The sequence below is a fragment of the Taudactylus pleione genome, unplaced genomic scaffold (genome assembly GCF_031769625.1).
Source record: "Taudactylus pleione unplaced genomic scaffold, aTauple2 ptg000036l, whole genome shotgun sequence".
NCBI lineage: Eukaryota > Metazoa > Chordata > Amphibia > Anura > Myobatrachidae > Taudactylus > Taudactylus pleione.
Window position 1 is genome coordinate 10,587,972 of NW_028284438.1, and position 25,947 is coordinate 10,613,918.

The following is a 25,947-nucleotide window of genomic DNA, read 5'->3' on the forward strand; positions in this document are numbered from 1 at the left end:
GGAGGCACATATAGAAACCGTTGTAATTCCTACACCGTTCAGCTGATTTGGATGTACTTACCCTCAAATTAAATCGGAAAGTCTGCAGTTAAGGCACATCTTGTTTGTTTCATTTCAAAGCCATTGTGGTGGTGAATAGAGGCCAAAATAAGAGAATTCTGTCAATGTCCCAATATTTATGCACCTGACTGTATTATTCTATAGCAGTGACCCATTCCAGTAACTTTGTAAAATAAATAAATTGCATAAGTTTTGTCTCACATTGTCTGGTTGGGGATCCCTTGCTTCTCTGCCAGGTGTGGTCTGAGTTGGGAGTTCCCGCCACAGTAAGAAGTCAGAATGTTGATATACAGATGTAACCCCAGCTTGTACCCGTGCCATACCATTTGTATCCTCACCTCTCCAGTATCGCACCAGCACTGAGCTGAAAACACCAGTGCTGGTCAAAAAGTAATGGGACCCCCAATAATTCTATTTGCATTATTTATTCTGTTTTTATATGCAAAGGTACGCAGGTAATGCCTAGTTAATTCTTCAGGGTCCATAGGGATCCACAGGGATACAATGGGGATAATGTGGTTGTAGAGATCCGGGCACCAAACAGTTAAAGCTTTCAGCTCCCAGGATGCCTCTGGTCCTCCTCCATATATATACCACGCCCCTAGCCACAGGCCTTCAGTTGTTTGTTTGGTGCAGCAGGATTAAGACGCACCCTTTATAACAGGGGACTGCTCAGGCAGTCCTAAGCTTTTATTTTATGTTTTATTTTCTATATTTTTGGGTTGGCAGTATGTGCTGCGACTCAATCTATCTCCGCCGGGCTGCAACACCAGTAACAGTGCTGGTGATTCTGGCTGGTCATGGCTGAGTTTGCTAGCAGCGATGCTGGGACCCGAACTGCAACCGGACGCACAGAGATGTCAGGTAAGGCGATTCCTCGTTTATGGGGAATCGCACGCGGCAGTCCTTGCTGCCGGCGCCAGAGACGCACTGGAAGCCGCTGAAGTCAGGGCCCGGAGCTTCCGCGTCCTCGCTAGACCTCCGGGGCCTTATCGTCTGATGCTGGGGATTGGCAGCAGTCGCTTATGCTGCTTTGAGGCCAGCGTACCTGGCTGGTTGATGCAGCTTATGGGAGGTAGGCGCTCCTCAGGCAGCTCCTCCCCCGACTCAGACGCAGAACCATAAATAGTTTTTGCTCGTTCCTTGGTTTGTGTAGTTAATTTAGAGTTTATTGTATATTACATATGCCAGTGATCGTGCTGAGCAAAAACAATTGTGGTCCCAGGGACCCCTCACTTTATAAAATTGGGGTCCTACACCACTTTTTATGGGTTTCGTCATATATTGTAGGAGTTGAGGGCAGGCACCAGTTGAAACAGTGCTCGGGGGGTATATAGCAGTTGGGGTAGAGGGGGTTGGAGTAGAGCTTGGGGGTAAAGGCAGGGAGGAGTTGGGGTAGAGCTGCAGCTATAGGGCAGTAAGGGGAGGCAGGGATGGGGGTAGGGTGGGGTAAGTGCAGACAGTTGTTGTGACAGTGCTGGGGGGCAAGGAGGGGGCTAGGAGCAGGCACTGCTGGGGATACGGAGGGTCAGTGGTGTTTAGCAGCTGGCGCAGTACTTGGGGGGCACGGTGGGGTTAGCAGCAAGCTGTATTTGGAGGTAGGGAGGGGGCGAGGGTAGATAGCAGCTGGGGCAGTACTGCAGGCAAGGAGGGAGGTTAGGGACAGGTAGTGCTGAGTGTAGGGAGGGGGCCAGGGTAGATAGCAGCTGGGGCAGCACTGGGGGTAGAGAGGGAACAAGTGTAGATAACAGCTGGGGCAGTATGGGAGGCATATAGGGGAAAAGAGTTGTTAGCAGTTAGGGCAGTGCAGGGGGCAAGGAAGTGTTAGAAGCAGGTAATACTGGGTGTAGAGAGGGGTAAAGGTAGATAACTAGGGCAGTACTGGGGGGCAATGAGGGGGTTAGGAGCAGGCATTACTGGGGTTAGGGTGGGGGTTAGGATAGCAGCTGGGGCAGAATTGAGGGTAGGGAGGGCGTAAGGATAGACAGCACATGGGGTAGTGGTTACCTCCTTGCTATTGCTGGGAGCCCCCGGCCGGGTCACTGTTGCAGGTCCCGTCTGTCCCATGCAGTGTCCACCTCCCCTGCCTCCTGTGTGGACAGAGCTCAGCTTGCTGAAGGAGCACCGACAATACTTCTGCCGATGGCTGGGCGATGACTATGCCGGGCTGGGCGATGATGGGCTGGGCGATGATGGGCTGGGCGATGCTGGGCAGGGGGGAGGCGCCGCAGTGCAGGGATTGGCCAGGGAGACGGCGCCATGCAGGGATTGGTCACTGCAGCACACACACCGCCAGCAGGTTCTACAGGACCCGATTCGTTTTTAAAACTGGGTCCCCAGTTTGCTGTACCGCGTAAAAACGTGCTATAGCGCATATTTTGTGATCCCTCTATACATTGTATGTGACTGTTTGTTAGCTGCTGTATTGATGCTGTCTTTCATTTCTGTCAATTATAACTATCACTGCTTTTTTCTCTCCATCCCTGTGGGGTGAAGGTTTTTCTTTATGTACTTCACATTCACTAAGTATTTGTGAAGGTTGTCACATAGCATTGCATGTATTGCCTTTATCTTGAACATGTTGTCTGTTATAAAGAGCCATCTCACCAGTCTAGTTTACCTGTCCCTGTACAAGAGCCATCTTGGGTGTCCTCTTTGTCCCAGGTAATGAAGAAGTTTGTGGATCGTATGGCTGCTCCCACACTGACTCCTTGGATGGGGTATCCACAGCAGGCTATGTTTGCACCTCCTATGCATCCTTCCTGGAAGGATGTTTATGGCCATTCTAGTCAGAGTATGGCACCATCAAATTTTGAAAGTAGACCGGTAGTTACTAAGCGCCTAAGCGCAAGTTATCTCTTTATCAGTCTGCTCAACATATGGTTTCAGACGCATCATCAGGGGAATGAGATGATGCGCAGGGTTCTTCTCCAGGGTCTATCTCGGGGGAGGAGAGGAGTACCATCCGTCCACAGTGGATGTTCTTCTTTGGTGAAGGCGGTTAAATCAGTCCTAGATATTCAGGATGATGAACCAACTCATAGTAAGTAGGCTCCAGTGTTTAAACACCACCGAAGGAGACCAAAATGGAGTTTCTTATATCTGAGCAGCTCACTGAGCTGATGGAAGAGGCATGGGGTAATCCGGATAAACTGTTTTATGTGAATAAAAGCATAACATCGGTGTATCCTTTCCCAGCTTCTGTATGTACTAAGTGGGAAGTACCCCCTACTGTGGATGCTCATGTGACGCATTTAGTCAGAAATGCTACATTGCCTATTCCATCAGCATCTTCTCTGAAGGATTCCACAGATAGAAAAATTGAAGCAATATTTTCATCGTCTGGAGCTGTTACTCATCCAGCTATGGCTTGAGCCTGGGTAGCCAAAGCTTTTGAAGAATGTATGGGGGCATTGGCAGATTTTCTACCAGATGCTACCAGAGAATAGATGATCTATATCTCTCAAATACTAGAAGCGGCTTCCTATTTGGGAGGAGCTGCAGTAGATGCTGGAATTTTAGCTTCTAAGGCATCAGCAGCTTCAATAGTGGCACACAGGGCCATTTGGTTAAGATCCTGGAAAGCTGATAAAGGATCAAAGAGGGCTCTGGAAGTCTTACCTTTCTATGGAAAAGTACTTTTTGGAGCAGAGTAAGATAAGATAATAGCTACTCTGGTAGCTTCAAAGTCAGCAGGTCTACCATCTACTGCTACAATAAATTCTAGGCAGGTTTCTTTTCGGTCCTTCCGTCCTCAGGGATTATCAAGGGATCAGTCTTCATCTAAGCCGTCTAGTTTTCACAGGACAACAAAGCAACAAACTAAGTCTGGGCCGGCAAGACGTCCAGCTTCTAAACAGGACGACAAACCCTCGGCCTGATGGGGTGGGCCTCCTCCTGAGGGATCGCAGGTAGGGGGGCCGACTTCTTCAGTTTGCAGATTACTTGCATCAAACAGATACCTGGGTCCGAGAAGTGGTCTCACAGGTTTATGCACTCACTTTCAGGAGGCATCCTCCCCAGAAGTTTTTGCTTTTGCACAGATCCTCCATAAGATGCGATCAAGGCCTTGGGCCTTCAGGAGGCCATTTATTCCCTGCTGCAGGCAGGGGTAATAATCCAGGTTCCTATGTTACAACAAAGAAGGGGATATTCCAATCTATTCTTGATTCAGAAACCGAATGGAGCTCATCACCCTATTCTAAATCTAAAAACCCTCAACAGGTTTGTCCATGTATCCAAGTTTTGTATGGAAACTTTCCGGTCAATTATTTTGGCAATTGTGCCTGGGGATTATATGGTTTCCCTGGACATTCAGGATGCGTACCTGCATGTTCCTATTATGCCATCCCACCAACAGTTTCTACGTTATGCTGTTCTGGAGCAACATTACCAATTTCAGGCACTACCCTTTGGCCTATCTACGGCTTGCCGGGTATTTAACAAAACAATCGCAGTCATGACTGCCTATCTCAGGCATCAGGGAGTCAGAATACTGCCATATCTGGACGATCTTCTGGTAGTGGCGCAGACTCTGGTTGTTTTACAAAACCATCTTCAGTTGACCATAGCCTGCCTGGGAGCATTGCTGGATTCTCGGGCACAAACGGTGTTTCTGCCAGAGGACAAGATTGTGGCCCTGTCATTGCGAATACGCAAGCTGCTACGCAAGCGAAGGGTATCCATTCTGTTAGCAATGCAAGCCCTGGGATCAATGGTTTCCACCTTCGACATGGTGGGGTATGCTTAGTTGCATTCCAGGCCTCTGCAAAAATTGTCTCTCTCCAGGTAGAACGGACAGTCTCATCTAATAAGGTTCCGGAGGATCCTTCTCACTCCAGAGATTCGTCACTCCTTCTTGTGGTGGCTGAAAAAGGACCATCTGAACAAAGGGCGCCCATTCTGGATTGCAAATTGGGTGCTTCTCACCATGGGACGCCAGTCTTCACGGATGGGGGGCAGTGACAGGTCATCACACCTTACAGGGAAAATGGACAAATCAAGAAAGTCATCTGCCAATAAACATTAGGGAACTGCTATCAGTATACAAAACACTTATCATGGCACAGGGCCTGCTCCAGGGCAGGCCAGTCCAGATGCAGTCCGACAACAGTGGCCTATCTCAACCATCAGGGAAGCACAAGAAGTTATGCAGCTATGAAAGACGTGACAAAGGTTTTGATTTGGGCAGAACATTCCGGCCAACTCAGCAATGTTCATACCGGGAGTACTCAATTGGGAAGCAGACTTCCTAAGTTGCCAGGACATAAACGCCAGAGAGTGGTCTCTCCATCCTGGGGTATTTCAGCTCCTGGTAAACAAATGGGGCCTACCAGAAATGGATCTTATGGCATCATGTCACAACCACAATGTCCCCAGGTATGGGTCTAGGACCCATCAGCAGCCTTTGTGGACGCACTGGCAGTAAGGTGGGACTTCAAGCTGGTGTATGTCTTTCCTCAGATTTTCCTCCTCCCAAGAGTGCTCAGGAAATTCAAGCAGGAAGGCGGAACAGTAATACTGGTTGCTCCGGCTTGGCCCAGACGTCATTGGTTCACCGACATACAGAATCTATCCATAGACAGCCCGTATCCTCCTCCTCCTCTATGGCAGTATCTGTTAACGCAGGGTCCCTGCCGGCATCCGGACTTACCTCGTCTGGCTTTGACAGCGTGGCTCTTGAATCTTCCATCTTAAGAACAAAAGGTTTTTCCAGGTCTGTAATTCAAATGATGATTAGGGCACAAAAGCCTGCCCGCATCTATTATAGGGTTTGGCATTCTTTTGGTCAATGGTGTTCTCACAGAAAGTATGATCCTATGGTGATTAGGATTTCCAGGGTACTGGCTTTTCTCCAGGCAGGTTTAGACCGGGGTCTCCGTCTGGCCACTTTGAGAGTGCAGGTTTCTGTACTAGCAGTCTGGTTCCAGAGGAAGATTGCCTCATTACCAGATGTTAGAATTTTTTTTTCAAGGAATTCTGCGAGTTCAGCTTCCTTTTGTTCCACCAGTGGCACCATGGGATTTGTCTTTGGTTCTTAAGGGGCTACAAGCTCCCCCATTTGAACCTCCTGGACTCTGTAGACTTGAAATGGTTGACAGCGAAGACACTTTTTCTCCTCGCTATTTCTTCTGCATGCTGAGTCTCTGATTTGGCAGCGCTCTCCTGTCCCTACCCATTTTTTATTTTTCACCAGGATAGAGCTGTTCTTCGTACAAGGGAGGGTTACCTTCCTAAGGTAGTGTCCCCATTTTTATGTGAATGAAGAAATTGTAGTTCCAGCTTTTCAGGCTCCAGATCTTTCTGTAGGTGAAGCCTCCATGGATGTAGTTCGTGCTCTCCTTATCGATGTGGAGCGCACAAACTCTTGTTAGAAATCAGATGCTCTTTTTGTTTTATATGGTTTTCACAAGCGAGGATGGCCAGCTAACAAGCAGACTCTAGTGAGATGGCTACGCATGACTATCTCTCAGGTGTACACACAGACTGATTCCCTGTCCCAAGCACAGTGACAGCACACTAGGGTCTGTAGGGCCATTGTGGGTGTTTAGTCGTGGTGCCCCTGCTGAACAGTTGTGTAAGGCAGCCGCATGATATTCTGTCCACACTTTTCTTAGGTTCTACGCCTTTGATACTTTTGCTTCTCAGGATGCTTCCTTTGGGCGACGAGTTCTCCTTTCTGCTCAGGAGCATCCCTCACCCTAGGACATCCCCATTGTATCCCTGTGGATCCCTATGGACCCTGAAGAAGAAAATTAGAGTTATGGTAGACTTACTTTGATAACTCCATTTTTTCAAGGTCCATAGGGTCCACAGGGCACTCACCCTGTCGCACCTGGCTGCATGGGTAATTTTTTTCTTTCGCCATGGATTCCCTCATCTTGTGTAAGAGTGTTTCTGGTGTACGATTGATCTTCCTTCTCCTCTTTCCTTCTCCTGCCTTGAGGCTTGTTAACAAAACTGAAGGCCTGTGGCTAGGGGTGGGGTATATATGGAGGAGGACACCAGGCATCCTGGGAGCTGAAAGCTTTAACTGTTTTGTGCCAAAAGAAGTCTGAATCCCGGCTCCAGAATCCCGACCGCTGACATCCCGATGGTGAGTTTTAGCGTTAGGCACTCAGGGGAGGGCTAGGCTGCTGGAAGGGAGGGTTAGGGTAAGGTTGCGGTAAAGGTGGGTTAGGGGGAGGGTTAGGGTTACTTACCAAATTCTGTTGGGATTCTGACTGTCGGTATGTCGCTGTCGGCCGCTGGGATCACGTGCCCGACCCATAGACAACACTTGCATCCATTTTACTACTATATCTACAATTCATTTTATGTGATCTGTTGTCATTCACACTCTTGTTAATTCCTTAACAATTTGGTAATTTATTAACAAACTAGATTTATTGAAGTGTAGTGTTTTTGTCCAGCTTAATAAATCTGGCTCCAGGCTGCTAAACAATATTACTGTTTATTTATCAAACTCCCTTTTCCTATACAGATATTATGGAGAGTCAGAGGCTAGACTGCGGCAGATATTTGCTGAAGCATCACAGCGGTAATGTTACAACTTGGAATATTTGAATAGTAGTCAAGTGGGTCATTAATTATTATTAGTTATTTATATAGCAAACACATTCCGTATCGCTTCACAGAGAATATTACGCCATTCACATTAGTCCCTGCCCCATTGGTGCTTACAGTCCATATTACCTACCACATATACACATATATAAACACTACGGTTCTTTTTTTGTCAGAATCCAATTAACCTTCCAGTATGTTTTTGGATTGTGGTAGGAAACCAGAGTACCTGGGGACAACCCACGCAAACACATGAGAACATACAAACTTCACAGAGTTAGGGCTGTGGTGGGAATCAAACCCAAGACCTCAGTGCTGTGAGGCAGTAATGCTAACCATTACACCAACTGTGCTGGCCTCTACATATTTTTTTTTATGTTAAAATGTTTGCAATAATATGAGGTGGGAAATGATGCTTATTAATTTTAATCCATAGAAAACAAATAAATAATTTCTTATACAAAGTTCTGCTGCCTGGACAACAGGCAGCAGAACTTTGATAAAATTGATGATGAGGCCCAGTGCTTAGCACAGGCTTTAATACAGTCTGATTATGGACCCGGGCCATTTCATTGTCTAATCATGTAGCTACACTAAATGCATTACTTTAAAAAAAAAAAAAAAAAGATCTGAAATATGAAGGGAATTCCTATTTTATTTCCATAGTCAACCTTCCATTATATTTATTGATGAGCTGGATGCACTGTGTCCAAAAAGAGAAGGGGCGCAGAATGAAGTGGAGAAAAGGGTGGTAGCCTCGTTACTCACACTGATGGACGGGATTGGCTCGGTAAGATCACTGGTCTCAGGGCAGATCCCTATCTAGGAACACGTCTGATATTATTCCATGTTTTAAATCAATGGATAAAAGATGAAACAACCTGATAATATGTTATTATAATAGTGGCAGTATAGTAAAGTGAATCACAATTTCTATGCAAATAGGTTTAAATACAGCACGAATGGTACATTATTGAATAGAGCTCTTAGAAGCCAGTCTGACAGGATAGATTAGATAATCAGGACACAGTGTGTGTGTGTATATATATATATATATATATATATATATATGTCTTTTTTTAACTATTTATTTTACAGTGAAATTACAGGTGCCGCATGTCTGCTGGCACTTGTATTTTCACTAGTGCAAAATGGCAGGCATGCTGGCACTTGTAGTTCCACTGTAAGGTACAATAGTGTTACATTATTTGGCCCCCCAATTACCCCCATACCCACCGCTCCAGGGGTATGGGGATGAGCCCCAGGCTTCAGCGTAAGCCTGGTGCTCGGGAGAGGGGGGACCCTTTTTTGGGGGGTCCCCGACTCCCCCGAGATCACCGGCTTGCGCTGACCGACTTGGGGTGTAATGCTTTGGACCTGGAGCCCCGGTGATTGGGTCTCCGGGCTGTGGCATTGCACCCCTGTCGGTTGGGTCTGGTGCTGGTCTTAAATATAGGGGGTACCCCACGTCGTTTTTGCCCCCTATATTTAAAACCAGCACTAGTCCCTGCAGCCTGGTGTTGGTTTCTAAAATACGGTGGAACCCTACACATTTTGTTCCCCGTATTTTTAGAAACCACCACTGGCTGGCTAGCCTGGGGCTGGTTTGGCTTTTGGGGGGGGGGGGGGGGGGAAACCTTATGTCATTTTTTTCAAAATTTTTACAATTTTTTTTTTTTTTTTTTAAAGGTTAACAAAAACGGGAATTTTCGGGAAATATTCTAGGGACCCCCCTAATGATGTCTCGACATGGGGGATCACTATGGGTACCCCCATTTTTAACTCCTGAAGGAAGTCGGGGTTTCTAATAGCCGCGGCAAGTGCATGAATGCGACTTTGAAGAAAGTGGTGCAGAAGAGCATTTAGATTTTTTTGGGGGGGAAAAATAACTATGCCCAGCAAATTTGGGGTACTTGAAAATGGGGGTCAGCATATTTTAAAGTTGCTAAAGAGACTTGAAAAAATCGTGAAAAACCCACCTGCCGCAAGGAGCTGCAATGAAAAAAAAAACACCTGGGGCATACTTGGGGACCCCCCCAGAGTCAAGTTCGCTATTTTTTAACTTTGTTCCCCAACATTTTTTTTTTTGACCCCGAAATTCAAAGTGCTTTTTTTGGGGTGTCCCGATTTTTTTTTTTTTTGACACAGATCGTTTCAAGGGGTCATTCTGAAGGGTGCAGGGTATTTTTTTTAAACCTGCACCCCTAAACCCCAATTCTGCACTTTTTTTCGCCACCTATTCAGTGGTGAAAAGTTATCCCCGTTTTTTATCAAAGACTTTTCAAAACTGAGATAAGTCTCTGAAATTGAATACGGTGTAAAAGTAAAACCTGCGATAATGACGTCATACCTCTGATATTAACGCAAAAACGGACTTATCGCACCCATATTGAATACCCCTGTAAGTGGCATATTCATTAATGATCCAATTGGATCCCTCTTCACATCCCTGCCTACCTTCACATAGGTAGGAGTGGGGCTTCGGAAACAAATGCCATCTGAAGATGGCGTACGTTTTTGCTGTAGTACGGGGACCTTCTTTTATTAAACTCTGAAAAACAAGTTTTTAGAGTATAATAAAAGAAGGTCCCCATACTACAGTATGGGGACCACGGCTATCTTCGGAGATGAAGGGTAAACAGATGCCAGTTATTGTGTTACCACTGTACTTAATATCTCCAATACCTGACTTCACAAATGCAAGTGGCAATTGCCATTTTTACTTACATTTAGTGATGATGAATAGGCCCCTTAGTACCTTTTTCTATGTATTATGCTATTTAATGTTCCCACCCCCTACCTCCAGTTTTACTCTTCCTACTTGTTGTTCATCTGCCTCCATCGCACAGCTGCCGTATATACTCTACTATTATTGCTCCCTCCTTATGGAGAACATATGTAAACTATAAATACTGGGATACTGTATCAGCATTATATAGCATACAAAGCATTAATGAGCTCATCTGTTGAAAATGATATAGAGTTCATATACTGTCCACATGTCTTGATAAAGTTATGAGAGAGAGCGAAACGTGTTGACAGACAGTGTGTTCTTCGCTGCAGTACTTTGCAAAACAGAGTTCTCATTGGTGTGACCCAACTATTTAATCCACATATTGTATTTTCTCTATTTAAACTGTAAGTGCGCACTTTACCAGCTTCATTTAAACACTGCAGTGTAACTTTTATATGACGCTTACCAGCAAACTGCCCAGCAATTACAGGAGCAGTAACACTACACAGCCGGCGGGTGCTGAGACTCGCATGCATGCTAGAGGTGATTCCTTTATCATAGGAGTTTCCCACACACTACGAATCCTGCTCTTTTTGGGGCAGTGACTCAAGCGGCCGTCAGGCACTGAGACAGCTGGCGGGGACCGAGACTTGCTGATGCGCTAGAGGTGTTTCCCCTATAGGAGTCTCCAGCAGACTACGTGCCCTGCACTGTCTAGTACATTATTTGCACTGTGTATCTATCTGCAGTTATTAATATTATATTATATATTATTATATCATTTTCAACAGGCTAGCTTATGCTTTGAGTTTTAATAATTATTGTTTTTTTGGTTTAAAGAAAAGCCTCCTGCATTCTTTATCAATAAGAACAATTACATATTTTTGTGGGTTGCATCGACGGTGAGTGGCAGACCAGCCTGTTGTAACCGGCATCCCCGCTGCATGTGCTTTTGCCGGAGGCAGACTGCGCTGTACTAGTGTTCTCCTGCTCAACACAGGAGATACATTGTATTTCCCCCACGCAGTGTAACAATCTTGGTTCTCATAAGAGGCACACTGCATCCACACTACCACTTTAATACCATACAAGCTGCCAGGGATATCCGGATTACCACTGTTTAGCAGCCGGGGAGCGGTGAGTCTATTGTGCTTAGGAACACCTTTTTTTGCTGGCTTTCCCCCTGGAAACCGGAAAGCATTTATATCACCGTACTCATTCCAATTGTGACATTCTTTTACAATCAGAACTCACAAGCATCTTTTTCTGCTAAGCAGGACTCTATCTTATGTATTTTGGCATTTAAAAAAAAATTAATAATTTCAGGATTATGATATACATATCCATTTCTTATGTACTGATGTATTTTTGCACCTGCTGATTGTTCATTTAATATTGAGGAACTGCAGTTCTTTTTTATGTGTATTTCATTATTAAACATTTGGTAAACGTATTGCTCCATTCTGCTCTTTATGCTTTAGTGAACCCAAGCGCAGACATACTTATATTTTCATTGTGCCTTTTGTGAGAGGATTTGTGGCAGTCTCCACTGTATGTCAGCTGCTGTGGATTCACTCTAGATCCCTGATTGATTAAGCGCATCACTGCATTTGGTTTTTGAGGTGCATAAACCATGTCCTTGTCCTGTATTGTATTATATTACTATTAACTGGTTTTCTTGTGTGCTCATTTATCTTCTGTGCAAGGCACTGCAGAACCTTTGTGCGTCATATAAATAAAGGATATTAATAATTATATAATATATTTTTTAGCGCCAGGAATAGAAGAGACTAGTGAGAAATCACTAGTTTGCTTCCCAACTTTTCCCTCTTTATGGATTACATTAATCACCATGTACCATTGCTGATAACTGATAGGCATTATGACCACTCAGTGCTCCAATATATAGTTCACATTTGTTTTTAATATGCCTATATTTTAGGAAGAAAGCCAGGGTCAGCTATTGGTGCTGGGGGCAACCAATCGGCCTCATTCACTGGACAGTGCATTACGTCGTCCTGGGCGATTTGACAAGGAAATAGAGATCGGTGTTCCCAATGCACAGGGGCGCCTGGACATCCTCCAGCGGATACTTGTGAAAGTCCCACATCAGCTGACAGAAGAGGAACTGTTGCAGCTAGCAGACAGTGCCCATGGCTATGTGGGGGCAGATTTAGCAGCACTGTGCAAGGAGGCAGGTGAGTACTTGTTATACCCTGCACATAAAATAAAGGCCAAATAGGTGTTTCTTCTTCAGGGTCCATAGGGTCCACAGAATCTACCTTGGGGTATGTAGTGTAACGATCCATTTCACCAAACCGCTCTAGCTTTGTTGCTTCCAGCATGTATCAGTCCTCCTCCCTATATGCATTGCCCCCAGCTACAGGCATTTCGTTTTTTTGTTTGGTGTGCAGCAAGTATCCAGACGCACCTGTTATAACAGCGAGACTGCCTAGGCAGTCCCAGGCTTTTTTTATTTTATGGTTTACTTAGTTTTTCGACTACCGAGTTTAGCAGTACAGGCGCCGGTAAAGACACAGGTACTGCAACTCCAACTACCTCCACCGGGGCCGGAATCACCAGTACCGCTATATGCCCTGAGGTTCTTGGCGGGCCTCAGCGTGGCTTAGCTAGTGCCTGTGCTGAGGTCCGGACTGCAGGTCTGGCACGGAGATGACAGGTAAGTGAGCGGCAGTCCTAGCTTCCGGGTTTAGGAGACGCATCGGTGTGGCTGCGGGTTAAGGCCTCGTGTGACGTATCCTCACTAAGGCGGTCGGGGCCATATCGTCTGTTGCCGGGGCGGGTGGTAAGACGCACTAGAGCGCACTAGTCAACGTCTTGCTACTGTTAGGTGAGCGTAGCCGGCCGTCAAAATCGCAGCCTAGGGGAGATGGGCGCTCCCCCAGCCGCTCATCCCCCCAAACCAGGCACAACTTCCGGAGCGGAGTTTAGCGTCTGGTTTGCTATATTTGACCACCTTGTGGTGAGACGCCTCGCAGATCGCGTTTGTGTGTGTGTACTGCTGTAGCTGCTGGTCTCAGTGATTGGTCAGTCTCCCTGTATACCTGTCCCTTGGGCCTGGTATATAGCACTCTATATCCTACCATTACCCCTCCGGGGCTGGCTAGTTGATTCAGAGTACCATTCTCAATAGCAATTGTGTGTATCTATGCATTGGATGTGACTTTAATGCTAGCTGCTGTATGGTACTGCCTTTCTGTTCCAAACTGTCAGTTGTACCATGCTGTCACTGTGTTTCTCCTCATCCCTCTGAAAGGTGTGGGGGATTTCATTGATAGGTAGTCGCATTGCATTTACGCTGTACACCTTATACCATTTACGCATTTGTCATGTCTAAAGGTGTAGGTGAGAAGGATGATATGCCAATACTCAGATCATGTGTGTCTTGTTTGGCAGGCCTATCTGAGCAGGATGTTAATCTGGATGGTTTGTGTAGCCTCTGTTGTAAACCGCTACCTGTTCAAGCCAGTACATCTAGAGCTCCAGCACTAGAACCACCCGGGTGGTATCAGGTTTTGTCGCACTTGGTGGACAAAGTCGCAGAAGCGCGGGCTCATGCTGTGGTATTTCCACATGCTATGGGGTATTCACAGCAGTTGCATCCTTCTATATATATGCCCCCAATGAATTCCTGTTGGGTTAATTCTGAGTCTTACTCAATAGAAGAAGACCATCAGTCTCTGGTGGATGTCCCCTCTCTGGTGAGAGCGGTTAGATCTGTCCTCAGTATAGAAGAAGAGAAGGCCCCACCGACAGCCAAAGTGGTCTTTAAGCGTCAAAAGGTGGCTAAGGACTGACGAATCTTATGTTTGAGGCATGGAGTACTCCTGGAAAGCATTTTCATGCTACAAGGAATATAACCTCTCTGTACCCATTTGCACTTGGTGAGTGTAATAAATGGGAGGTTCCCCCAACGATAGACGCTCATGTCACCAAGGTTGATTAGGAGTGCTACGTTACCCATTCCTGCAGCATCCTCTTTAAAGGAGGTTACAGATAAGAAACTTGACAATAATTTTAAATCAATGTTTTCATTATTAGGAGCTATTACCAGACCAGCTTTGGCTGTAGCCTGGGTAACGAAAGCTATGGAGGAATGGACGACAGCTCTGGAGGGTACTATACCTGATGCTACCAGAGTACAGCAGTCTTTTCTCTATCAGATGTGGGAAGCAGCTGTGTATATGGCGGAAGCGGTCATTGACACAGGTATTTTGGCTTCTAGGGTCTCGGCAACCTCGGTTGCAGCCCAAAGATCCCTTTGGCTAAAGACCTGGAAGGCTGATACAGGATCCAAGAAGGCTCTTGAATCTTTGCCTTTTGCGGGGAAGGTACTGTTTGGACCAGAGCTGGATGACATAATGACTTCTCTGGCAACACCGAAGTCAGCTGAATTGCTGTCGATGACTACTCCTAAATTTAGGCAGTAGATAGCTCGGCCCTTTCGTCCACAGAGTAGGGCGAAGGGACAGTCCTCCTCTAGACAGAGTCTGCCCCGCAGGACACATCAGCCCAAGAAGTCTTGGTCAGGCAAACGTCCTACCTCCAAGCCAGATAGTAAGTCTACTGTCTGGTGGGGCGGGCCTCCCTCTGGAGGGTCTCGGGGTCGAAGGCCGACTCCTACAGTTCTCCCAGGCCTGGTATCAGACAACTATGGATGCCTGGGTTCAAGAGCTGGTCTCTCAGGGTTATGCAATCACGTTCCTGAGGCATCCCCCTCCAGAGGTTTGTGGATACAAATCTTCCTTTTGACCCGGGCAGGGCTTCAGCTTACCGGGAGTCTATTGGGACCCTCCTGAGGTCAGAAGTCATAGTCCCCATCCCTGTGACGCAACAGGGAAAGGGTTGTTATTCTAATTTATTTTTGATTCAAAAACCAAATGGGTCACATCGCTCTATCTGAATCTGAAGTCTCTCAACAGGTTCATCCATGTGCCAAAATTCTGTATGGAAACCATATGGTCAATTATGCTGGTGATTTATCCCTGGACATACAGGATGCATATCTGCATGTTCCGATTGCACGATCCCACCAAAGCTTTCTCAGATTGGCGGTAGATCAGCAACATTACCAATTTCAGGCTCTATTTTTCGGGCTGGCTACAGCTCCTCGGGTATTTACCAAGATAATTGCAGTCGTGACTGCTCATCTCAGAGGACAAGGAGTCAGGATACTGCCATATCTAGATGACCTCCTGATATTGGCTCAATCTCAGGAGATATTACAATGTCATCTGTGGATGACCATTGTCTGCTTACAAGAGCACGGCTGGGTAATCAATTGGGAAAATCTTTCTTTCTCCAACTCAGCAGATGGTGCACTTGGGGGCGTTGCTGGACTCTCTGGGACAGAGGATTCTTCTACCCAAAGACAAGATTGCGGCACTACAATCTCGTGTGCACAGTCTACTCTGCAAGCAAACAGTGTCAGTTCACTTGGCTATGCAGGTACTGGGCTCCATGGTAGCCACATTCGACATGGTGGCTTATGCCCAGTTCCACTCCAGGCCCCTACAGCATTAAATTCTGGCTCATTGGGATGGTCAGTATCATCGCATAAAGTCACAGATCATTCACATCTCACCAGAGGTTCGGCTTTCCCTTGCATGGTGGCTGGAGACGACTCATGTAAACAAGTGTCGTCCGTTATGGATCCCGGAATGGGTACTCCTCACCACGGACGCAAGTCTGTGAGGATGAGGAGCAGTGACAAGTCATCACACCTTTTAAGGGAAGGTGGGCGGTCCAGGAAAGTCACCTGCCAATAAACTTATTGGAGCTTCGTGCAGTGCACAAAGCACTCCTACTGGCGTAGGACCTCCTACAAGGCAGGCCTGTCTAGGTTCAGTCCCACAATGCGATAAGTGGCCTACATCAATCATCAGGGAGGCATACGAAATCTGACAGCCATGAAGGAAGTGGCAAAGATTTTGCTATGGGCAGAATGCCATCTTGCAGCAATCTCAGGTGTACTCAACTGGGAAGCGGACTTCCTAAGTCGCCAGGACATACACGCTGGAGAATGGGCACTTCATCCGGACGTGTTTCAACTTCTGGTGGGGCTTACCGGACATAGACCTCATGGCGTCACGTCACAACCTCAAGGTCCCCAGGTACGGGTGCAGAACATGGGACCCCTCAGCCGCCTTCGTGGACGCTGTGGCGGTGAGGTGGAACTTCAGGTTGGCATACCTGTTTTCTCTAAACTCTCCTCCTCCCAAGGGTCGTCAGAAAGTTCAAGTAGGAAGGAGGCAGGATAAAACTGATAGCTCCTGCCTGGCCCAGGAGACATTGATTCTCCGACCTGACATGTCTGTCCATAGACAGTCCACTTCCACTGCCTCTACGACCGGGTCTGCTAGTGCAGGGTCCCTGCCAATGTCAGGATTTACCTCGTCTGGCTTTGACAGCATGGTTGTTGAGTGTGCCGTCCTCAAGGCCTCTGTGATTCAGACGATGCTGAGGGCAAGAAAGCCTGCTTCCGCTCGCATCTATTACAGAATTTGGCATTCATTTTATGTTTGGTGTGCTCAAAGAAAAGACCCTAAACTTTTCTTCAGGTGGGATTAGACCTAGGTCTTCGCCTGGCTACCTTGAGAGTTCAGGTTTCTGCATTATCAGTTTTGTTCCAATACAGGATTGCCCCTCTGCTGGATGTTAAAACATTCTTGAAAGGGGTTCCAGGGTTCGCAAAATACGCGCAATAGCACATTTTTACGCGCTACAGGCTGTCGGGGACCCGATTTGGGACGTGCTGCCTGTGTGCAGCGCTGCAGCCGCCAATCACCGCCACCGGCGTCTTCTCATCCAATAGCCGGAGCAGCGTCTCCTCCTCTAGTCACCGCCCCTCCAGTCCTCAATCACTCAATCAATCACCAGACACTGGTTGGCCGACCACCCCGTCTTGTGAGAAACAGGCTAAGCCCACAGCCCAGGAGCAGCAGCAGCACCCCAGCCAATCGCTTGCCACCTGGTTCCCCAGTCAGTCACTGCATTTGACTCTTCAGCCAATCGCAGCCTGCAGGGTCTTCCTTCTGCGCTCTCTCTCTCTCAGCCGCCAACTGCCCAGGAGCAGCAGTACCACACGTCGATCTTCTGAGTGCTCTTCCAGCCCGGGTCAGTCTCCAGCTGCATTGTCAGTCTTCTGCATCGTCTTCAGAGCGCACTGACCCCAGGCGCAGCCACCCTCCTTCACTGCAAAGGTGAGCGATGCGGCTCTGTGTACGTACAGCAAGCCAGTGTGATGCCTGCCTATACTCCCCTGGCCTGCATCTGTGCCCGGGGAGACAGTTAGTCTGTATGTAGGCTGTGACCCTGTATGGTAGGTATATGTAGGAGTGTCTCCCCTGCAGTAATGTGTGTTCACTGTGTCTGCAGGCCTCAATTAAGTTATTAACTGGGCTTGGTATATATACATCTGCTGCTTAAGCCCCTTTTTGCCCCGGCTACTATCTACTCTTACCTCCTCCTTACCCCCAGTACTGCCTGTCCCTAAGCACCTGCTTGCCCAGCTTATATCTACCCTTACCCCCTCCCTACCCCCTGTACTCCCTGCCCCTAACTCCATCCTTGCCCCCCAGTACTGCCCTAGCCGGTATCTACCTACCCCCACATCACTGCCCTCAGTACTACCTGCCACTAACCCCCTCCTTGCTCCAATGCTACTCCAGCTGAATTCTAACCTTACCCCTAGCACTGTCTGCCCCTAGTTTCCTCCTTGCCCCCAGCACTGTCCCAACTACTGTCTGCACCTACCCCTTCCCTGCCTGCCCTTATCCCCCCTACCCCCACTTCTCCTTGTCTCTATATGCAGCTTTACCCTAACTAACTACTGCTTGCCCTCAACCTCCTCTACCATAACTGCTACCTGCCCCTAGCATTGTACCATAATATATACAGAAAAAAAAGAGATTTGCCCCCCCAGCACACTGCAGCAAAAACAATACTTAAATCCTACATGATAATAGCGATTCAGAGGTATTAGTTACATACATTTGCAAATATATGAATAAGCGCCAGGCCAATCGTCAAGGCTCCTCTATACTGGTGTCCCTAGCATTAAGGGGTTCACGTCCGAGAAGCAAGGCACCCCAAAAAAATTCCAACCAAGGGCCATCCCCAGGGCATCACATGAAAAAGGGAAAAAGGTGATAGTGAAGTATAAAGAAAAGATGTGTAAGTATAAATCAATAAGTGTTAATGAAATGAGAAAGAATTAAAATGACACAAATAATATACAAACAAATAGAGAAGTGATAAAGGTATTCTATGTGAATTAAGTGGTGATGCCATGAGAAAGGCCCAGTCAGAACCCCCCCGGGGGCCCCACTCCCAAACGCTCACTCCAAAATAATTATTGCTACATAATGGTAGCACCCACTCTGGGTCATATAATTACAATTGATGTACTGCATGATAACAGTACATATAAAAGCTGAGAGCTAACTTACCTTGGAGGTACCCCAAAAAACCTCCACATTCCACTATAAGCATCAGCACATCCTCCTAATGCTGACTGACTTCATGCCTCTCCAAACTTGCAAAAATAATGGTAGTTGCTCATGATCAGCTTAATTGCATAACACAGGTGCTTGTAAAGGGCGGGGTTTACACTGAGCACAGAAAAAAAAGAGATTTGCCCCCCAGCACACTGCAGCAAAAATAATACTTAAATCCTACATGATAATAGCGATTCAAGCAACTACCATTACCATAATATATATCATGGGACCCAGAAAAAGTGGAATAGGACCCTCATTTTCTAAAGTAAGGGGTCCCTGGGACTCACACATTTTTTCGTTCAGCGCGATCACTGGGTTCTCCGGCTGCAGCCTCCATTTGTCCCTCTGGTGGCACCGTGGGATTTGACTTTGGTTCTCAGGGCATTGCAGGCGACTCCCTTTGAACCTTTAGATACGGTGGACGTAAGATGGTTGACAGCGAAGGTATTTTTTCTCATCGTTATCGCCTCATCTTGTAGAGTTTTGGACTTGGCAGCCCTGTCATGTCGCTCTCCATATTGGATTTTCCATCAAAATAGAGCTGTTCTCTGTACTAAGGCGGGTTACCTACCAAACGTGGGTTCCCGTTTTCATATGAATGAGGAGATTGTAGTTCCGGCCTTTCAGTCTTCAGACCTGTCTACAGGTGAAGCTTCCTTGGATGTGATTTGAGCCCTTCGTATCTACGTGGATCATACCAGCTCCATCAGGAAATCAGACTCGCTGTTTGTGTTATACGGGTTTCACAAACGAGGCTGGCCAGCAAGCTAACAGACGTTGGCTCGCTGGCTGCGTACGACTATTTCTCAGATCCTTACACAGGCTGGTCTCCCTGTTCCTAACAAGGTGACAGCACATTCTACTCTGTCTGTTGGACCGTCATAGTTGGTTAGATATTAAGCCTCGGCTGAACAGCTGTGCAAGATAGCCACTCGGTCTTTCGTCAATACACTTATAAAATTCTATGCTTTTGATACGTTTGCCTCCCAGGATGCTTCCTTTGGGTGGCGGATTCTCCTCTCTGCGCAGGAGCATCCCCACCCTTAAGGGAACTGCTTTAGGACGTCCCCAAGGTAGATTCTGTTGACCCTATGGACCCTGATGAAGAAAATCAGAGTTATGGTGCATACACACAGTCAAATTTAGCAGGACGATATAAACAATATCATTTATTGTTAGATGGTTTATATCGTCCATTTTTTAGCCCCTTCCAACCCCCATACGACGGACGGTACGCGGGCACGGATGGTTGATAACCATCGCCCGTGCATGCAGTCCAACCTGGTTGATATCGACCAGGTTACTATAGGGACCCGCGATCGTTGATCGCGGGTCGTTTAGGGGTTGGTGCTGTGATGTATGTTCGATAACGATCATCCAGCACATGCAGGACGATCAGACGACAATATCTTTATCGTTGTCTTATCTGACCGTGTGTATGCACCCTTCTGGTATAACATACCTTAGATAACTCCTTTTCTTCAAGGTCCATAGGGTCCACAGAGCACCCTCCCTGACGCACCTGGCCTCAGTTGGGATCTGTTCTTTTGTTTTTTCGTATCACTGATTCCCTCTTCGTATGTGGAGTGTGTCTTGTGTGTGTTGTACTTTCTTCTCCACTTACCGTATCTTGCCGTTAGGCTTGTTAACAAACTGAATGCCTGTGGATGGGGGCGGGGTATATAGGGAGGAGGACCGATGCATGCTGGGAGCAACAAAGCTAGAGCTGTTTGGTGAAATGGATCATTCCACTACATACCCCAAGGTAGATTCTGTGGACCCTATGGACCTCGAAGAAAAGGAGTTATCTAAGGTATGTTATACCATTACTCTGATTTTATTGGTCCTTTAAACGCTCAATTTATTTGAATATGTGATGCAATAAATTCACTTTGATTTATAAATGGAGTCAGTAATCTATTTCTCAGAAATTCTACCTGTAATGATTAATTTTGTATAATATTATAATTTAAAAGAATATAGTGCCCCTTGTTTTTTCTTGTTATACTTTGCGTTCTTGAAGTTGCAGTACTCCATAAGGTAGCAGCTTCTAATTTATTAATTTCCCTGTGCCATTGGATATATATTCTTTCTGTTTTTAAATGTCTGATTTTTGCCAAGTTTAATAATAGTGAAAAAAAATATGGAAAGCAAGTTCTACATGAACTTTGGGTGCATAAAAATGCATGTAGGTTAATTTTTCTTTCATTTTAAAAATGTGTGAAAAAAACACCGCCTGTAACTCCCACTTGCAAGCTTAGAATCACCTGTCCCATCTATACAGCAGCTCCTTATACCTGTCCCACATGCTTTAACTCATTATTTGCACATGATTTAACTCATTATTTGCATTTTGCAGAATATTACCCCAAAAATTACCTGTCATTATTGTCCAAATTATATAAAAAAAACTTCTAAGTGCCTAATTAATCAATACGGGGTGTCAGGGGTTCGGAACCAAGTCCTGACTTTTCTTTTACCCAAAAATAGGGATTTTCCCCTCCGCTCAGGTGATGTGAACAAAAAGCTGCATTAATTCCTATGGAGCGGTAATGCGGCTTAATTCGCACGGCTGATTGAATAGGGCAGAATTTGTGCTCAGCTGCGTTTAGTGACATTAACATGCGTAAACGGGTTAATGCTCCTAACTGGCTTCAACCCTATGAGTTTTTATGTCTTGTTATTACAGCCCTTCAGAAGTTCTCATTGTAGAAGAGTAAAACACCACTAAATGGAATATGTAAATTGTATATACAAACATACATACTGTACAGAAAAAATGTTCAGGAACTTTTGATACTTCAAAGGGAAAGAATTTTTTTTACATGCAATGGTCAAAGTACTTTATGACCAGTAATTATAGAGGTATTGATGAAATAGTAGTGCATTTTATATTGCACCCTCTGATATGTTCTTTTATACAGAGTAACTGGTCTGCACTTTTATTAAAGACAGAATTAATAGTAAGATACAATAAAATGTGTGCAATGTATGCACAACATATAGACTCAGAGCTGGATTAAGACAGCATGATGTCCTCATACACTATTGCTACAGTTACGCCAAACAACCCCTTTTGGCGCGCTAGGTCCTGTACGAATCTGCTTGTGCTTTTCATCCGAAAATGTGTTTTAGTTGCAATGTGACGACGATGCATTAGGAGACTGCACTGCTTAATTGTATATGCGACCCTTGTATATCTGTGTGCTACGGAGTCTGCATCTGTATACTAAGTGCTACGATGCAAAGGCCGCGTCTTTTTTACATGCCAAGTTCCATTGTGCTTCATTAACAGACTCAGTCACAGATGGGTGAAAAAGATGCAAAACAGATGCTGGTTGCAAGCAAAGTCGCACGGGACCCTGGCGTCTCACTCACGCCCGGCGTTTCTCGCTGCATGGTATATTGAGGCTAGGTGTATGAGGACACATCTGTATTCTGTATATACTGCCGCTTACTATGGAGGGGGTGAGCAGGAATAAGCATTAACGGCTGCCCTGGGGGTGCTCGTGGGTTGTTTGCAGTATCTAATTGAATAGCTCCAGGTACTTTACCCAGGAGAAGAACCCATGTAACACAACTTGCAGCTAATTAAATCTGCTTCTATGTATTTTATATGCCTTAAGCAAGTTACATTTTATTGCCGAACCTTCAAATAAGTATCTCCAAATGTGACCCTCAGGCCTCGTGCACTCCATTCTTTTTTGCGGTAAGAAGAGCTCCGTGCGCCCATCGCACAAAGCACCGCCCCTGCATTCACCTTATCCACTTGTTTACCTTGTGCAACCGATTGATTGTGTTCTGCAAATCTGATTCTATTTGTTACACATGGCTGCAAAAGTGGCGCTCTATTGCTCCTATGTCACACTCTGCATGGATTGCCCCCATCCTAATGAACTCCTCCAATGGAGGGTGAAAAACTGGCCTGCCCATAAATGTCGGTATCTTGGCCTATAAAATCATGGTCTTACCCATAAAACTGAAAGCATTTGTGCAAAATCACATGACATCACATAAAAGCATTTACACTGTGGGTTTTAGTTTCTGCAAAGTTGTAACTGAACCATGCAGACTTGGTTCAGTAATCTACCATGTTAATAGGATTGCTTACAAACATAGATGTTCAACAGATCTAAGTAGAAAGTACTATTTTCTTTATTACTCTCAGTATATATACTCTGTGAGTATCAGCATGGCTTCTTCCAGCTAGCAAAGCTGGTACTGCACAGCTAATTTGAGCCTATATGAATTACTTATAAAAGTATTAATGCTCTCTTGTGCATTGGTGCTTCATTTGCCTCTTTAACAACTGTGACATGAGATATTTTACACTGCTAAATAAGGTGAAAATACAATTAGGTAAGTCCAAGTTATATTCTAATTTATGATGCGTTTATAGTGTAGAGTGTTGTTCGGTGTCTGTTTTCTAGCTGGTGTGCAACTTACAAGTAGCTATGTGACTGTGCAATCCCATATTATAAACAGCTAGTGAAAGAATTTATTTCTCTTAAACTCTTTGTGACTTTTACCTTGTACAGTGCAATGAAATGAATAGCACAGATTTCTTGATACCCACGCAACTGTAAGAAAAATATGTAACTAGCTTTCTGTCTTTCAAAAGGCTTTACTGGTAAAAATATATATATTTTTTTCTTTTCCCTTCTACAGTTTTTTATGCCCTCTTTCTTACATCATAAAGGTCATTCTTTTAATGTTATACTTCCATATCCAGTGACTGCTGATCTAGCTGTTTTGCACACTGTTTGGCAGCTTGCATATACAGTAGACGTTTTGATAGGTTTGTGGTTTCTATGCATCTTTTCTAACCCTTTAGTGACACTCTTTTTTTCTGTATTTCATTGTATTGCAAAATTTTACTATAGTAAGTTATCAAATATGACATTGCAATGCTTTACAGAAGTAAGGTAAGACAACGTGTGTGTTAAGGGGGGTACCCTGTGCCAGCAGCAAAACAGTTATCCTAACACAGAGGTCCCCAAACGCTGTCCTGAAGGCACTCCAACAGTTCAGGTTTTAGAGATAACCAAGGTTGAGCATAGGCGGTTAAATCAAATTGACTGAGGTACTAATTAAGTCACCTGTGGTCAAGCAAGGATATCCTTAAAACCTGGACTGTTAGGGTGCCTTGACGACCTCGTTTGGGAACCTCGGGTTCTTGACTATAGATGAACAGTAAAATGGTTGACAAAGTCTAGATAAACACCATATGTTAGACAGTAAATAGGTCGACTGGGACAAAAGGTCGACACACTAAAGGTCGACATGTACCAATGGTCGACAGGGTCAAATGGTCTGGATTCGCACATTGCTTAGGTATTGTGATATAGCCTCTCACGATGCAAGTTTTTTTTTTATTGTGCCAAATTAAATGGGAGAAAGTGTTATAATACCTAAGGAAATTTGCCTTGCTAAGAAATATGGGCAACATGGATTGGATAGGAAATTTTGACAAAAGATTATTTTTGATAACCGCTATCCTTGAGGGAGAGGGGCAGGTCTTTCCAACAATTCAGGTGTGTAATGATTTTGTCATTGACCTTGGAACAGTTGAATTGATAGAGGTTTCAGAATGCAGACAAGACATACAGGGGCTGATTCAGACCCGCTCGCAAGCGGGTCGATGTTTGCCCTCCTGCGCATGAGCCACCTCCGGTGTGCGCATACGCGAGGCCCAGCGAGCGACTGAAGTTCAGTCGCTCCGGGGCTCGCTACAAGACAGGGCGGCTGTCGATGTTGATTGACAGCTCGCCCAGTTTTGTAGGCGGGGTGGTTAAGCAAACGCAGGCATTCCCTTATGAATGCCTGACATTTGTGGGCGGCCCTACTGACATCAGTTGTGATGTCAGTAGTGGACTTCCTTCTCTATTAGAGCAGGGAGTCCACTCGGGCTTGTAAGAGCTGAGACCCTACCCAGGGTCTCCTCGCAAGCCCGATGGTCGCGATAATCTCGACCATCTCCAGCCCGCTCGCACAAGCTGTGGGTGGGCACCCACAGCTTAGCGAGCGGGCAGGAGAAAATAAATAAATAAGAAATCCCTGCCCTGTTTCAGAGCGAGCGAACGCAAACAGTGAGCGGCTCTGAATCAGGCCCACAGACCTAAGTATGACATCATATGTAATATGGAATTTAGAAGTTATAGTTTTTTTGTTGCTGGAAATCAGGATTAGTCAAAGGAAGAATTTGTGATTTAGAGACATTAATTTTATATCCCGCAATGTAGCTAAACAAATCCATATCTCGACAAATCCCTTGGAGGCAGGTTGGGGGATGTAAAATGAATAACAACATATCATCTGCATATATTTAAGGTTTGTCAGCACGAATACCTTGGTAACCAGTGTTTTGGAGGAGAGCTACTGCTAAAAGCTCCTGAAATATTTTAAGACTACGGCGACATCCCTGACGCATAATCCGAAAATAGATGAAGCAGAAACATTTGGCCTCATTCAGCTTTGGGAATATAATACAATATTGCAAATAACTCTGAACCTAGACAAACCATGTTGCAATGCAAGGGTGCAAATACATTGTTTTTGCAAGTGGTGTAAATACTGGCTGCTTTTGCATTTAGCCCACAAATGCTGGACAGCTTTAGGTTTACACTGCAATTTAGATGTCAGTTTGGACACTACCCTCCCAAATCTAAATCTCTCTGCACATTTTAACTCTGCCCCACCTGCAGTGCAATATGGTTTTACAAAGATGCACAGATACTTGCTCTTTCTTAAGGTGCGTACACACGTAACGATTTTTGGGCGATTTGTCGTTAACGACGTCGTTATCGTTAATTCCTTCAAAAAATCGTCCAGTTTCAGGGGCAAAACTATGAACGATAACTACCAGTGCGCGCTCCCGTTTGTAGTTGGTAGTTATCGTTCATCTCCCATTCTGACTGTCCTGCATAACGATTTCAGCTAAGCACAGACATCATCGTTGATGAAATCGTTATGAAAATCGTTCATTTCATTACATAAATTCGATCTATTTTTCAAGGAAAAATCTGAAGGGAAATCGTTAACGAAAATCGTTAACTACACAAATCG

The 25,947-nt window shown here is 45.5% G+C and overlaps 1 protein-coding gene across 2 annotated transcripts in view; it reads left to right on the forward strand.

Annotated features, from left to right (window-relative positions):
* Positions 1 to 25,947, forward strand: part of AFG2A (AAA ATPase AFG2A) — a 544,164-nt gene that overhangs the window by 45,491 nt on the left and 472,726 nt on the right. For both annotated transcript variants that reach the window (XM_088452282.1, XM_088452283.1), the window contains exons 7-9: positions 7,544 to 7,600; positions 8,293 to 8,416; positions 12,303 to 12,558. In XM_088452282.1, the coding sequence (XP_088308408.1) occupies positions 7,544 to 7,600; positions 8,293 to 8,416; positions 12,303 to 12,558 (437 nt within the window). The remainder of the gene's footprint in view (positions 1 to 7,543; positions 7,601 to 8,292; positions 8,417 to 12,302; positions 12,559 to 25,947) is intronic.